General features: G+C 40.1%; 1 protein-coding gene across 43 annotated transcripts in view; it reads right to left on the reverse strand.

The window, feature by feature from the left end:
* Window positions 1–14,510, reverse strand: part of chb (CLIP-associating protein) — a 689,317-nt gene that overhangs the window by 35,420 nt on the left and 639,387 nt on the right. For 33 of the 43 annotated variants that reach the window (XM_076191887.1, XM_076191885.1, XM_076191884.1 and 30 more), the window contains 10 exons: window positions 14,044–14,201; window positions 10,460–10,569; window positions 10,157–10,283; window positions 9,766–10,019; window positions 8,669–8,817; window positions 7,305–7,580; window positions 6,628–6,645; window positions 6,038–6,139; window positions 3,961–4,161; window positions 536–657 (listed from right to left, as the gene is read on the reverse strand). In XM_076191887.1, the coding sequence (XP_076048002.1) occupies window positions 536–657; window positions 3,961–4,161; window positions 6,038–6,139; window positions 6,628–6,645; window positions 7,305–7,580; window positions 8,669–8,817; window positions 9,766–10,019; window positions 10,157–10,283; window positions 10,460–10,569; window positions 14,044–14,201 (1,517 nt within the window). The remainder of the gene's footprint in view (window positions 1–535; window positions 658–3,960; window positions 4,162–6,037; window positions 6,140–6,627; window positions 6,646–7,304; window positions 7,581–8,668; window positions 8,818–9,765; window positions 10,020–10,156; window positions 10,284–10,459; window positions 10,570–14,043; window positions 14,202–14,510) is intronic. The other 10 variants (XM_076191871.1, XM_076191860.1, XM_076191859.1 and 7 more) reach the window with 6 other exon arrangements.

Consider the following 14,510-nt stretch of genomic DNA (forward strand, 5'->3'; position numbering starts at 1 on the left):
CATCATCTCAAATACATTCAAACTACTCCTCTCTTCCTCTCTTATGTTCCATGTTTCTGCCCCATACAGTGCTGTTGGCACAATCACTCCTTCGTACAATCTCCTCTTAGCATCCATTCCCAAATGTCTATTTCTCATAACACTTTTTAATCCCCTAAGGCATTTACTCACTTCTCTCAATCTACATTCTACTTCCACCTTCATTCCTCCCTTTCTCACCACATTTGCACCCAATTACAGTGCACAGGAAAGAAGTAACACTTGTGGGGTCCTATCTCCTCCCCAATTTATCATATCTAGCTTCAAATTGTATGAGTGTATGTACATATGTATGTATTCTGTGATAAAGCACTTTCTATTCTGAATCCAGCAATAAGATATGGTGTTTAATGTTACAAGTAGTAGTACTTCAGTATTTGCTTAATCATTCAATGTGCAAGGCTTTAGGTGTAGTGTTTGCACAAATGACAAGGGCACACATAAGTGATTGGCCCTAAGCAAAGATACACGTGCACTTGATGTCTTGGGTACTCACAAGGACTCCCCCAGGTGGGAGACTCACCAGCGCATCGGCCAGTGCACTCTCTGCTTCACGGCTCTGCTGCAGAATCTTCTGAGCCATTACCTGCCGTGGTTTGGGTGGCATTTCTGATGCACCTGCAAATTATGAGAGTATAAATTACTGACACAGTACTATTCAAGTTTGTGATAACCTGAAATGCATGCTCCTTCAATTGAATGATTATAAACCACCATTCTTTTAATTATGCACAATACACATGAAAACTATGAGGTATTAATCAAAACTGATCATTCTAATACTTAGCAAGACAGTACAAGGATGACCCATCATACAAGAGAAGCTAATATGAGAGGGAGGAAAGGGTGGTGGATGGGAGTGGGTACTTGCCTTTTGAGTCGTAGAAGAGAAGAAACGAGCATTCACAGATTAGTTATAAAATAGGATGAGAGAATCATATGTGATGTACAAAGAAAAATGAGAAGTAAACCATAAGACAATGGAGGCAAAGAAGAGAGCAGATGTGAAATGGGATATGAGCAGGACAGAAAATTTTGAAAGTAATAAAAAGATGTTTTGGAAGGAAATTAAGAGTGGAAGGGGAGGCGAATCAAGTAGAGAAGAAAAGGTAAAAGGTACAGATGGAGAGATGATAATGGAAGAGACAGCAGTAAGAGGAAGATGGGCAGAGTACCTTAGGGAGTTGTTAAATGTGAAGGAGAATAAGGAGGGAAAGGTAGTTGCAGTGGGAAGCACTAAGAAAATGACAGTGATGAATGAGGAAAATGGAGGAAAAATAAGAAAAGATGGAGTGAAAGCAGTCATTAAAATGAGAGCAGGTAAGGCACCTGGGTCAGATGGGTGTTATGCGGAGTGTATAAGAAAGGGAGGTACAGTGATGGTGGACTGGGTGGTGAGGTTGTTTAATGTTTGCCTTAAAGAGAGTAGAGTGCCAGAGGACTGGAGGAGTGCATGTATAGTTCCACTTTACAAGGGAAAAGGGAACAAGTGTGAGTATAGTAGTTTCAGAAGGATCAGTTTGTCAAGTGTAGTTGGGAAGGCATATGGGAGGGTTTTGAATGAAAGGATTACAAGAGGAACAGAGGGAGTAATTGGTGAAGAAGTGTGGGTTTGGGACAGGTAGGGGTTACTTGGATCAGATTTTTGTGGTAAGGCAGATATGTGAGAAAACTTTAGGAAAAGGTAAGAATGTTTTTTGGCCTTTATGGATTTGGAAAAGGCTTATGACAGTGTGGACTGAAAGGCATTGTGGGAGATTTTCCAGATAAATGGGATCAGAAGAAAGCTGTTAAGGGCAGTCAATAGTTTTTACAAGAGTAGTAGAGCCTGTGTTAGAATTAGAAACAGAAAGGGCAAGTGGTCTGAGGTGAAGGTGGAACTGCACCAGGGATGTGTCATGTTGCCATAGCTGTTCAATATGCACATGGATGGGGTGGTGCAGAAGGTAAATGTGAGGGTAATGAGCAGGGAATTGGAGATGGTTAAAGCAAATGGAGAAAAGTGGGAGGTAAGCCATTTGTTGTTTGGTGACGACAATGCACTTGTAGCAGGATCAGACAGGGTATTAAGGGAGTTAGTGACAGAGTTTAGAAAGGTGTGCGAGAGGAGAAAGTTGAAGGTAAATGTGAGAAAAAGTAATGTGATGATATGTACAAGGGGGGAGGATGGCAGCAATTTGAATTTGAGCCTTACAAGACAGAGGCCGGAGGAAGTGGATAGCTTTAGATACATGGGGTCACATGTGACAGGAAAGGGAGGAGTGTAGGTGGAGGTAGATTGTAGATTGAGAGAAGCAAGTAAGTGCCCTGGGGCATTAAAAAGTGTAATGAGAAATAGACATTTGGGAATGGATGCTAAGAGCAGATTGTATGGAGGAGTGATTGTGCTGACATCACTGTATGGGGCATGAAGACATGGAATTTAAGAGGAAAAGAGGAAGAGTTTAAATGTGATTGAGATGAAATACCTGAGAAGTATGGTATGGGTTACAAGGTTGGATTGAGTGAGAAATGAGGAGGTAAGAGAGTAGGGGTGGAAAAGGAGATAGGAAACAGGGTTGATGAAAGAGTATTGGGATGGTTTGGACACATGGAAAGAATGAGTGAAGAAAGATTTGTAAAAGAAGTGTGGAAAGCAGAGGTGGATGGAGTGAAAATGAGGGGGCAACTGAGGATGAGATGGATGAATAGGGTGAAAGGGCCGTTGAACAAGAGGGAGATGTTTGTTGAGGAAGGAAAGGAAGACAGAAGGTAGGGGAGAGTGGAGAATAGCTGTATATGAATGATACTCTGATGAATGGAAGGGAATGGGTGGGGGAGAGGGGGGGTTGTTTGGGAGATGTTATGTGTGAATGATATTTTGATACAGCCTGAAGGGATTTTTCCCAGTCTTCAATGTTTCTGTATGAGGGAATGAAGATGGCTGGGGTGGGGGTGGTTGATTAAACGAGGCAGCCTTGCTGTGGATGAGCTGTGTCTTGTTGCATTGCTTCTGACACAGGGTGGTGAGTGAGATGCAGCGATGACCCATCATCCAGGAGGAGCCAAGATGAGAAGGAAGGAGGGAGAGGTGGTGAATGGGGGTGGAATGGCTGGGGATGAAATGGGTGGGAGTGGAATTATGCCTTTTGACTTTGGCTACTTCCCTGGTAAGGGGGAAGCCATTGGTATATGTATGTACAAATAACAAATTATAAATAATCAATAGACAATTAATTATACATACATATACCAAGCGTCCTTTCCTTCTTACAAGGGAGATAACTTAAGTCAAAGGCATAAATCCACTCCCACCCATTTCATCCCTACATACTCCACTCCCATTCACAATCCCTCCATCCCTCTTTTCTTGGCTCCTACTGGATGACAGGTCATCCCTGCATCTTGCCCACTGCCCTGGGCAAGGCTGCTTCATTTAATCACTTATCCTCTCTCTCCATCCCCTCATGCAGTAAAAGAGGAGATGAGGAGAAATCCCTTTGAACTGCATCAGAATATCATTCATACTCCTTAACTCCTCCCCCATCCTGAACACACTCCCTTCCATGCATCATAGCATCATCCATACACAACCATTCTCCAATTATCCCTATCCTGTCTTCTCCCGTCCTTCCTCAACAGACATCCCTCTCTTTCCCAATGCCCCTTTTACCCTATTCATCCATCTCATACTTGGTCATTCCCTCATTTTCGTTCCCCCCAACCTCTGCCTTCCACATTTCTTTTACTAATCTATCTTCACTCATTCTTTCCATGTGTCCAAATCATCCCAATACTCTTTCATCAACCCTATCTCCCAACTCTTTTTCCACCCCTGCTCTCCTCCTCACCTCCTCATTTCTCACACTATCCAGCCTAGTAACCCTTACCATACTTCCATATTAGTAATCAAGGCTGATTTATCAATCTATTTTTCCTTACCTGAAATGGATCTGGATCTATTCTTATTGGGTGTAATTGAGCCTAAATTACTGTAACGGCTTGGTGAGGGTTCTCGAGAGGTTCCAGTAGACCTTGGAATCCCACTCCTCCGACGGGATCGATTAAGAGTTCCACTGTCTGTATTGGAAGAATAGGTGGCATAGCTATGGCGAGATGAGGGTGAGCCACTTCGACTACCGGCTGAAAGAATAAAACAAAACATATGGTCATGATTCAGTTATGATTTTTCTTGAGTGTGTGTTTACTTAATTGTAGTATAAACGAAAGCAGCAATGCTCATGGGATCCTACTTTTTTATTCTCCAATTGATCATATCTGGCTACAAATTAACAAATGGTTTCAACTGGGGATTCATTTCCTCATTCTCCAATTATCATACTTAAGATTTAAACTTATGTATTGTTCCAGCTTGGGCTGTGTGTATTTACTTAACTATACCTAATTACAGAATAAGGAAAGGAGAAAAATTCATGGGATCCCGTCTCTTACTTTCCAATTTATCATATCTAGCCTCTAGTTCATGTTTAGTTTCAACTTGGTTTATATCCTTAATTTCCAGTTATCATATTTCTATTTTAATTCATGTATTGCACCAACTTGGGCTATATCACCTTCTACGGTATTCCAAGTATCTATGCACCTAAAGGGTGTTCGGGATAAATTTGATCATTTTTTTATCTTCTGTCATTTCAGAGCTATTTTGAAGGATTTAATAGCAGTAAAGTGTAAAGGGTAGATGATTCTGTGTACTATTGGTGGGTGTGAGAGCTAAAGAGCATGGATAACTGGAAAGCACTGGAATATTGGAAAAGAGTGACCTGCATCATGATGATTTGCGCTGGATTAAAAAATTTGGGAATCTTAGCTGCAGCTCAGTGCTCCTTGAATACTGTCTCCTTGATACTCTGTCTGCACAATGAAATTTGTCAAGACACTGCAAAAAAAAGGTGCAGCAAGATCCAGGCAAGGTAATGTGGACCTTGGCAAGAGAGATGGGTGTCAGAATGGCAACTATGAAGAAACCACTGAATGAGGATCTTCGCTACTCCTCATACAATAGGTGCAAGGGCCAACTACTCACTGCCAAGGTCCAAGAGAACCGCTTTATGAAAGCCAAGAAACTCCTCACCAAGTTTAAACTCCCAGTTGAACCAGGGATGCTCTGGTTCTTCTCAGACAAGAAGAACTTCTGCCAGGACCAGTTGCACAAAGTGCAGAACAACAGGTGGCAAGCCTACAGTCTGCATGAAGTCCCACCCTTCATGAAGACCAAGTTCCCTCAAACTGTGATGGTCTTTGGGTGCATTTCCAGTGAAGGCCACGTCATGCTGCCCCACATCTTTGAAGAGGTACTCAGACTCACTTCAGATGGCTATATTGAATTATTGTCCACTGTTGTCAAGTGCTGGGTGGAGAGGGTGGCTACGGGAAGACCATATGTGTGGCAGCAGGACTCAGCTCCATGTCACACCTCCAAGAAAATCCAGAAGTGGCTGTCTGAGAACTTTTACAACTTCATAAGTCCCAACATTTGGCCCCCAACTCACCTGATTGCAACCCCATGGACCATTGTGTGTGGGATGCAATTGAAAAAGACACCAATCATATCATGTGCAACACTTAGGACGAGCTTATTGCCAGTATCAAACTGATGTTCAGGTGTCTCTCGAAGGACACCATGAAGGACGTGTGCTATAGGTTCAGGTCCCACCTGGAGGCCATGGTGGAGGCGCAAGGTGGGTTATTTGAGTGAGCTGTATTTGACAAGACATCCTCTAAGAGATCCACTTTGAATTTTGGGGATACATAAAATTTGGCCAAGATGCATTTTTCTTTCCTTTCCGAAAGTGTCAAATTTATCCTGAACACCCTGTATGTGGAAAACTATTTCTTCATATCATTTGGACATATAGTCTGTTCTCATGACTTCTTAGAGCCCTCCTATCCCTAATCAAGAGATCTCTTTTGTCAATATAGCCTGTCCCTTTAGAAACCTGAATACTGTGTGTAAATGTTCATCCAGTAGTCACGACATCACAACTACAAGAATACTTACGTTGGGACTGGGAGACTCCACCTCTGCTCCTAGAACGCGCAGCTCTATCTGGCGAGGTGATGGAACTGATGGGCGGATGATCTGATGACTTTCTGGGGCGTGCTGCAAATTACTCATACTTTAGAACCAAGTCACAGAAACTAATCTCATAAATGCACAAATCCATCACATATAATACATTCTAGGATTCATGGTCTTTCCCAGACCAAAGGGCAACAATGTGGTCAAACCATAAAATCAACCTGTGTGCAATTTACCAGTCCTATATTCAACTGTACAAGTTCTAGACCTGACCACATCTAGCTGTGTAGCAACACCCAACCCCGAACAACAAACTTCTACAACCTGATGCACTCAGTAATTGCCATAGTCTAAATACAGACTACAACTGCAATGCACAACTTAAAAACATGCAAAAAATATAAATACAGCAAAACAGTGTCAAACAAAACTAAATTCAGCTAAAACATAATAGCTATATTTGCTAAAATAAACATATGGATAATAAATAAAAACTCAAAAGCAAAATTAACTGGGTAAAACCATTTGGCCAAATGTTGTCAAGAGTACAAATGATGACAACTACTTACATTTGTCTTCACCTCCCGCTACCAAAGCAAGGCACAAAAGTAAGAGGGGCATTATTTGAATTCTAGCACCATCAAATAACTACATCTGCTCTTTGCTTTTGTCACCTTTCATTTATATCATGTTCATCTGTATATAAATGCCTTTCATATCATATATCAATGCACAAGATAATTGCAGTGCTGGTATTCACTCATGATTAGTTAACAAGTTAGCTGGGAAGCCAAATGGGAGAACAAGGATCTATCATGAGAGGTGAGCAATATTAGCTAACAATCACTGACTGGAATGTGATGCTAAGGATCAGGTTAAACTTTTGACTTCTGGCCAGCTCATGACACTCATATACATTTGTCTTGATACTGATAACGCAAGTATTTATGAGCAACTGACTGAAGGACCACTGCGAACTTATTTGAAAATGCCAAAGCTAAATATATGCAAACAAGAACTGTACAGCTTATTAATTTTCATCTATTAGCAACTAAAACCAAGTATAAACGGAGGCAGTTTTACATTATTTGCTCCTCAACCAATATTTCATTAACTCGCGTTCAACTTTATTGAAATGTTTCTATAATCCTAGAGACTTTTGAGATCAAGAAAAAACAAATTTTACACAGCGTCTGTTTGAAAATCAGCGAAGCTCCCCTGTGTGCATGAGGCTGCCAGTACTTACGTAAAGATGCCCCCGAGCCGACCTTTAGCCTTTGTGCCTGGGCATATTGTGTTCTGGCCTGCGCCCGTCTCGCTGCCTGCAGGTCAATGGCACTGTTGGAGCGGAAGTTGGAAGTGGGGGTGCCCGGAGTAGGGGAGTCGGGGGAGTCCTGCTTGTAGGACGGCTGGGGGAGGACTGTACGTCTTGCCGCCAGTGGCAGTCGTGACGTCACTGTGGAAAGGTTCTCTGTGCTACCGCTGGCAGAAGAGGCCCTGGACCAAGCCAGGCGACCTGCTGCTGCTCAGTAGCGGGTGGAGGGGCGATGGCCAAGACAGGAGGACCCAAGCGTGAAGGAAGGAAGGGAGGCAAGCAAACATCCAGCCATGAGCCACAATGTCAAAGCTGGTCTAAAACTCACACTACTGCTATGAACTACAAACTGATTCAATTCAAATAAAAAAAAATAATGAACTACTTCAAAATTTGTTGGCATGCGTAAGTCAAAAAACTTGAAAAAATAAATCAAAGGTTTACACATAAAATTAATTTCAAAATTAATCATTCCCACCTAATACTTCAAACCATGCACAAGAAAATTTCTTGCAGCATGAGTTAGATATAACATCTTTCATTATAAAGATGCTCCCAACCACCTACCTGCAATAACTTTCAGAATATTTAGAAAAAAAAAAAACTAACCCCTGTTAATTGATTTCTTAAGCAAATAATCCTTCACACTGATTTTACAACTTTAGTGCTGCAGCAATAGGACTCAAAGGCTGTTGATGCTGCAAGACCAGCATGAGTTGTGTGCAAAGCAGCTAAGTGCTTACAAGCAAGAAAAGCTTGAATCAATCCAACCACACCCCTTTCTTTCTTTTTGGTAACTCTAACACATTCCATCTGTACCTTCTAAAACACTCTTGCCTTTTCTAATCCTGTATTTCAACTGCTGAAGACTGTAGAAATCCAAGCAGGGGAGCTATTTAAGTCTCTATATACATGTAGATGTAAGGATGGGAAGAAAAGTGGTATCTAATCCCATGTTTGGCAAAGGTATTCTAATGCTTTTTTTTTTTCTCTCTCTACCTGTCAGCTGTCAGCACATGATCTTCCTCAGACATGTAGGTACTCTTTAAGAAATAACAACTTTTAGCCCCTTTTATTCCTCACAAATGCACTCAATTTTACTTCCTTCAATTGACTACTATACCTCAGAGTATATATGGATTACCATCAATATCATCATCATAAAGGCTTCAGATAATTTGCAACGTGTCAACCCTTCTATCCTATCATAACCTCACACCAAACCTGAATGACCTACACCTTTTCATCCTGATTCCGACTTGACATGAACACCTTCCAAAAAACTCTCTCCATACCTGGTCGTTGTGAGCTATGGAGGGACTGAGAAGAGGAGGAGTTGGACATTCCCATCTCCCCCTGCAACATCTTTTTGTAACTTGGGTCAAGGGAGTTGAGAAGTCTGTCCGCTTCATCCTTGAAGTGGTCAGCAAAACCCCAAAAGGCTCTGCAAATAGTGAACAATAGTAAAGTATACAAATAACTGTCCTAATATCCTTACAAAATGCATAGATTTTGAGGTACATGATTTTCTAAGCACAAGAAAGAGCAGCTATAGAAAATAAAATTATAATAATTACAAAAGGGACAAAAGATACAATAAAAATATCTAATTCAGCATTCAATGCTGGAAAGTTATATTAGAAATTACGTAAAAGGTGACGTCATATTGAACTCGTTTATTGAACTCTAGAATTTAATTTCATTAATAAAATGTATATTTAAATTGTTGGATAAAATCTGAATAATTAATAATGTTAATGATCAATTGCTACTGATAATTTGTAGTCTATTGAAAAATTTAAACATTTGAAATAAATACCGAAAATTCTGGTCGGTGAAAAGTAAACAATGGTCGCGAAAATTATAGATATTGCGTGTGGCCAGCGGCCGGTTCACTCAAATAATAGTTTTCGTCAAGTCAGGACGCTTAGAATTTGTGTCAACTGAAACTACAGAAAATCAATTTCGGAGGAACATTCACTCCCAACTATAAAGAGAAACCTCTCTTTAAAACAAAGTTTAACACAACACAATTGAAAATAACGGATAAACTTAAAAGGGCGAAAGGGACGTAAGTATAACTCGGCCGAGTTAAAACAGGTCTCTCGAAAATCCGCCTTTTCTTTAATTACATCTAAAATATCAAGAAGAAGGTAAGATTGAACTTTCTCTTTTGAATTAGTTTAAATAAAGTAAGAATTATTTGTTTGGATGAGGAAAACAGATCCTTTTCCAATAGTTAATCTCTCCGAGTGGTTAAATCAAGACCATTCAATGTCCCATAAACAACCACTTCTAGCTTCTTCCATGAAATCACAAAACTGTTTCTACTTTTGCCATGTTGTTTAACATAATTTCTAAATAAAACTCATTTATATATTACTATACATACTTCCTGGAGAAGGCTCTGGCTTCAGGATCAGCATCTGTGATCCCTCTTTTGATGGCATCCCCAAGAATGCTGGTATGCTTTTCCATCGAGTGGGTGGGCCATGTGTGAACTAGCTGATCTAGGAATTCACACAAAGTCTTCCGGATTTCTCTAGATTTGCTGTTAAGTTCTCGTGAGAGGATGGGAATGAGCTTGTGGTGGTGTGTGTTTTGTATGATGAATCTGATGGCAACAATACCAGCAGAGGCCATAACCTATTTCAGATTAGAGAAGCGAACTTTGTTAAAGACACAGAAATATAAACATAGTTAAAAAAATAATAATAAAATAATCTCTATATTTCTTGTATGAAAATTATATACCACAGCTTAAGAAAAAGAAACATACTTACCTTAGCAGTATTTTGAATGAGATTAATGAGGTTGGGAAGAACGGTCTCACATAAATGATCCACCTTGTGATGAAGTTCCTGTGACATATAGGCTACTGTAATGCAAGCCTCTCGCACTACCTGAGACCTGCAATGAAAGAATAAATGTTTCTGAGCCATTTGAAAATACAGTATAGTACATATTTGTAAAATATCCTCATAAATTCTAAAACTATTAGTTACATTATGTTTCTGCTATTCATACTCATAAATGCATAGGTAGTCATGCGAATACGATAAAAATATTTTCATCGGATCACAAACCTTAGGTCTTTAATGGAGAATTGCATTGCTGGTTCTAAGAGTCTGAGGTGTGGGTAAAATTCTTCATAATTCTGTCCACCAGCTATCAATATTCCTCTGATTTTCTTCAGCTGTAAAAGAAAAATGGAAATTATTGTACAAGCTGCACATGGGGTCAAGTTGCTTTTTATTTTCAGATAATGTAGAAAGCTCTGCTGTAGATCTTATTACAGGGACCAATATAAGATCAATCTCTCCACCCTGCTATAAAATGTGAACAAATCCTACCAATCCTCTAGACTGAAAGTTCCTATTTGTACCGAAAGAACATAACATTATGGCATTCCTAAGTGTGTCCACTTTGGTGATAATACTTTTTTAAATGATTCAATCAATCAATCAATCAAGCCTATTGCCCCAGATCTCTTCTGCATGAGACCCATGGATCCCAAGTAACCAGTAACAGTTACAGACTGCCCCACATGTCACAGAAGACATGGTTTTGTTGCCTGGTTAAGTCTAGAGCAGTATTTCTCAACTTTTTTACCCTTGCGTAACCTTTAAAATAAATTGCATGTCTCAAGGAACCCCTGTGCAAAAAAAAAAAAATAAATATACAGTATATATATATATATATATATATATATATATATAAATAAATATATATATATATAAATACACACATATATATATATATACATATACCATATCTTTCTCATTTTATTTTCATCATAATAATAGGTTTGATAGGATGATGTCTATATTACATTATTACAATAACCAAGAATATGTCATGCGTGTTTAATTATATTACAGGAGGTGCTCAGATGAGAGGGAGGGTGGGAGGGGTGTGGACTGTATGTAGGGATGAAATGGGTGGGAGTGTTTTTATGCCTTTCCCTTTTTGGCTACCTCCCTTGTAAGGGGGAAAAAGCCTTGGTATATGTATGTACATATATGAAATTAAATAAAAAATCGAAAGTGCATTAGCTTATCTCACTTGTTCTCACAGAAACCTTAGGGACCTTTTGTGGAACCTTAGGGTTCCGGGGAACCCTGGTTGAGAAACACTGGTCTAGAGTGAAGCACTTAGTGTCTTCTGAGTGGTGATAGCAATTTAATCTCTTATATACAATGATGCATCACAATACTCGCCTTTTAAAACATAAGTCACTACTGTATTACTGATTCTCTTTCACTCTGAGTAATAATAAACACAGAAAACATGATCAAACCAGTTCAAAGAAGTTGGGGGTAACTCAGCTACAACTACACACATACATATACCAAAGGCTTCTCTCTTACAAGTGAGGTAGCCAAAAAACAAACGCATAAAATCCACTCCCACTCATTCCATCCCCACATACTTTACTCCCATTCACCCCCTCTCTCCATCCCATTTATCTTGGCTCCTCCTGGATGATGTGTCATCCCTGCATCTTGCCCACTGTCCTGGGTCAGAAGCAGTGTAGCAAGACACAGCACATCCATAGCACGGCTATTTCAATTAATCAGCAACCCCCCATCTCCATCCCCTCATAGTGAAAAAGAGAAGACGGGGAGAAATCCCTTTGAGCTGCATCAAAATGTCATACATACTTCCTCACCCCCCACCCCCACCTACTCCCTTCCATGCATCACTACATTATTAATACACAATAATTCTACATTCACTCCTATCTTCTGTCCTCTCCCATCCTTCCTCAATGCCCCTTTTAACCCCTCCATTCATCTCATCCTTGGTTGCCCCTTATGTTCACTTCTTCCACCTCTGCCTTCCACACCTCTTTTACTAATCTTTCTTCAATCATTCTTTCCATGTGTCCAAAGCATCCTAATACTCTTTCATCATCTCTATCTCCCAACTCCATTTCCACCTCCATTCTCCCCCTCACCTCCTCATTTCTCACTCTATCCAGCCTAGTAACCCCTATCATGCTTCTCAGGCACCTCATCTCAAACACATTCAACTCCTCTCTTATGTTCCATGTTTCTGCCCCATACATTGCTGTAAGCACAATCACCTCTTCATACAATTTCCTCTTAGCATCTATTCCCAAATGTCTATTTCTCATAACACTTTTTAATCCCCCAAAGCATTTACTTGCTTCTCTCAATCTACATTCTACCTCCATCTCCACTTCTCCCTTCCCCAAGACATTCACTATCAAGTATGTAAAACTATCAACTTCCTCTAGTCTCTCTCCCTTAATACTCACTTCCAGTTTCCTGCCATATTCTCCCCTTGTACATCTCACCTTACTTTTACCCATATTTATCTTTAACTTCCTTTTTTCACACACCTTCCCAAACTCTGTCACTAACTTCCTTAATCCCTCCTCTGATCCTGGTACAAGTACAGCATCATCAGCAAACAACAACTGGCTTATCTCCCACTTTTCTCCCTTTTCTTTAACCATCTCCAATATCCGACCCATTACCTTTGCATTTGCCTTTCGCAACACCCCAACCATGTATGAATTAAACAGCCAAGGCAACATAACACATCCCTGACGAAGCCCCACTCCCCTCAAACTACTCACTCTCTCCATTTCTGATCCTAACAAGGCTCTATTACTCTTGTAAAAATTCTTCACTCCTCTTAACAGTTTTCATCCTATCCCATATATCTATAATACCTCTCACAGTGCCTTCCTGTCTACCCTGTCATAAGCCTTTTCCAATCCATAAAGGCCCAAAAAACATCCTTAATTTTTCCAAAAGCTTTCTCACATATATGCCTTACCTTAAAAATCTTATCCACACAACCCCTACCTGTCCTAAACCCACACTGTTCCTCATCAATTACTCCCTCTGTTCCTCTCCTAATCCTCTCAATCAAAACTTTTCCATATGCCTTCCCAACTACACTCAACAAACTGATCCCTCAGAAACTACTACACTCGTATTTGTCCCCTTTTCCATTGTAAAGTGGAACTATACATGCACTCCTCCAGTCCACTGGCACTCTACCCCCTTTTAAACAAACATTGAATAACCTCACCAGCCAGTCCACCATCACAGTACCTCCCCTTTTTAGACATTCCACATGGCATCCATCCAAGCCAGGTCCCTTACCTGTTCTCATCATCTTAACAACTGCCTTCACCTCATCTTTCCTTATTTCTCCTCCATTGTCCTCACTCATCACTGTCATTTTCTTAGTGCTTCCCACTGCAACTACCTTTCCCTCCTTATTCTCCTTCACATTTAGCAACTCCCTAAAGTACTCTGCCCATCTTCCTCTTACTGCCATCTCTTCAATTATCATCTCTACATCTGCACCAGCTACAACTACAAAATAATCAGGACACTGAAAACAGGATCCACGTATACCCACTCACACCTCATGACACCTACACAGGCATAATCATATGGAAGAGATTAAGATGAGATGTTCAGCATCTTGTGTGGTGACTGCACAAGTGGTAAGGCCTATTCTGTGTTGGTATTGATTTAAACCTTTAAATAATTTGTCTTATATACTTCCACACTTCCAAAGAACCTTCCCACCTCCACTGGGTATCTAGGCCTTTAGACTTATGTTGTTTTGATCAAGAAGAACTTGGCTTATTATCAACTGAACTGATTAGCTGCATACTTACCATATCCACTCTCTTATCCCAGTCATTACTAGGGCTTGAGATACACTCCCTAATTTTAGTAAGCATATCGTCCAATTCTCGCGCAGAGTAGATATTAACCTTAGCCACATCTTCAAATGACGAAAAGAATGATGCTTCATCTACAGCTCCTGCAGCTGCTGGGAGTAAAGGAATGGGAACATAAATATATAGTTCTTATGATCAAAACTAACACCAAACTAATTGATCTTTGAAAAACTCAAGTTCATCATTCTTTGTTAATATTCAAATTCTTCAAAAACAAGTAAAATATAATATTCAGTATCAGTGCAATGATTATGGAACTTTTGAATATGTTAACAAATGTGACATTATATTCCTTATAATTACAAGAAAGTGCTTAAAACTAAGGATGCCAGGATAAGCCCATCATACAAACACTAAAGAGCCTCAAGGTACAAGAGCCATTCCAGAAGAAATGCCCATCA

This window comes from Oratosquilla oratoria, chromosome 10, assembly GCF_046742065.1.
Source record: "Oratosquilla oratoria isolate Oo_2021 chromosome 10, ASM4674206v1, whole genome shotgun sequence".
NCBI lineage: Eukaryota > Metazoa > Arthropoda > Malacostraca > Stomatopoda > Squillidae > Oratosquilla > Oratosquilla oratoria.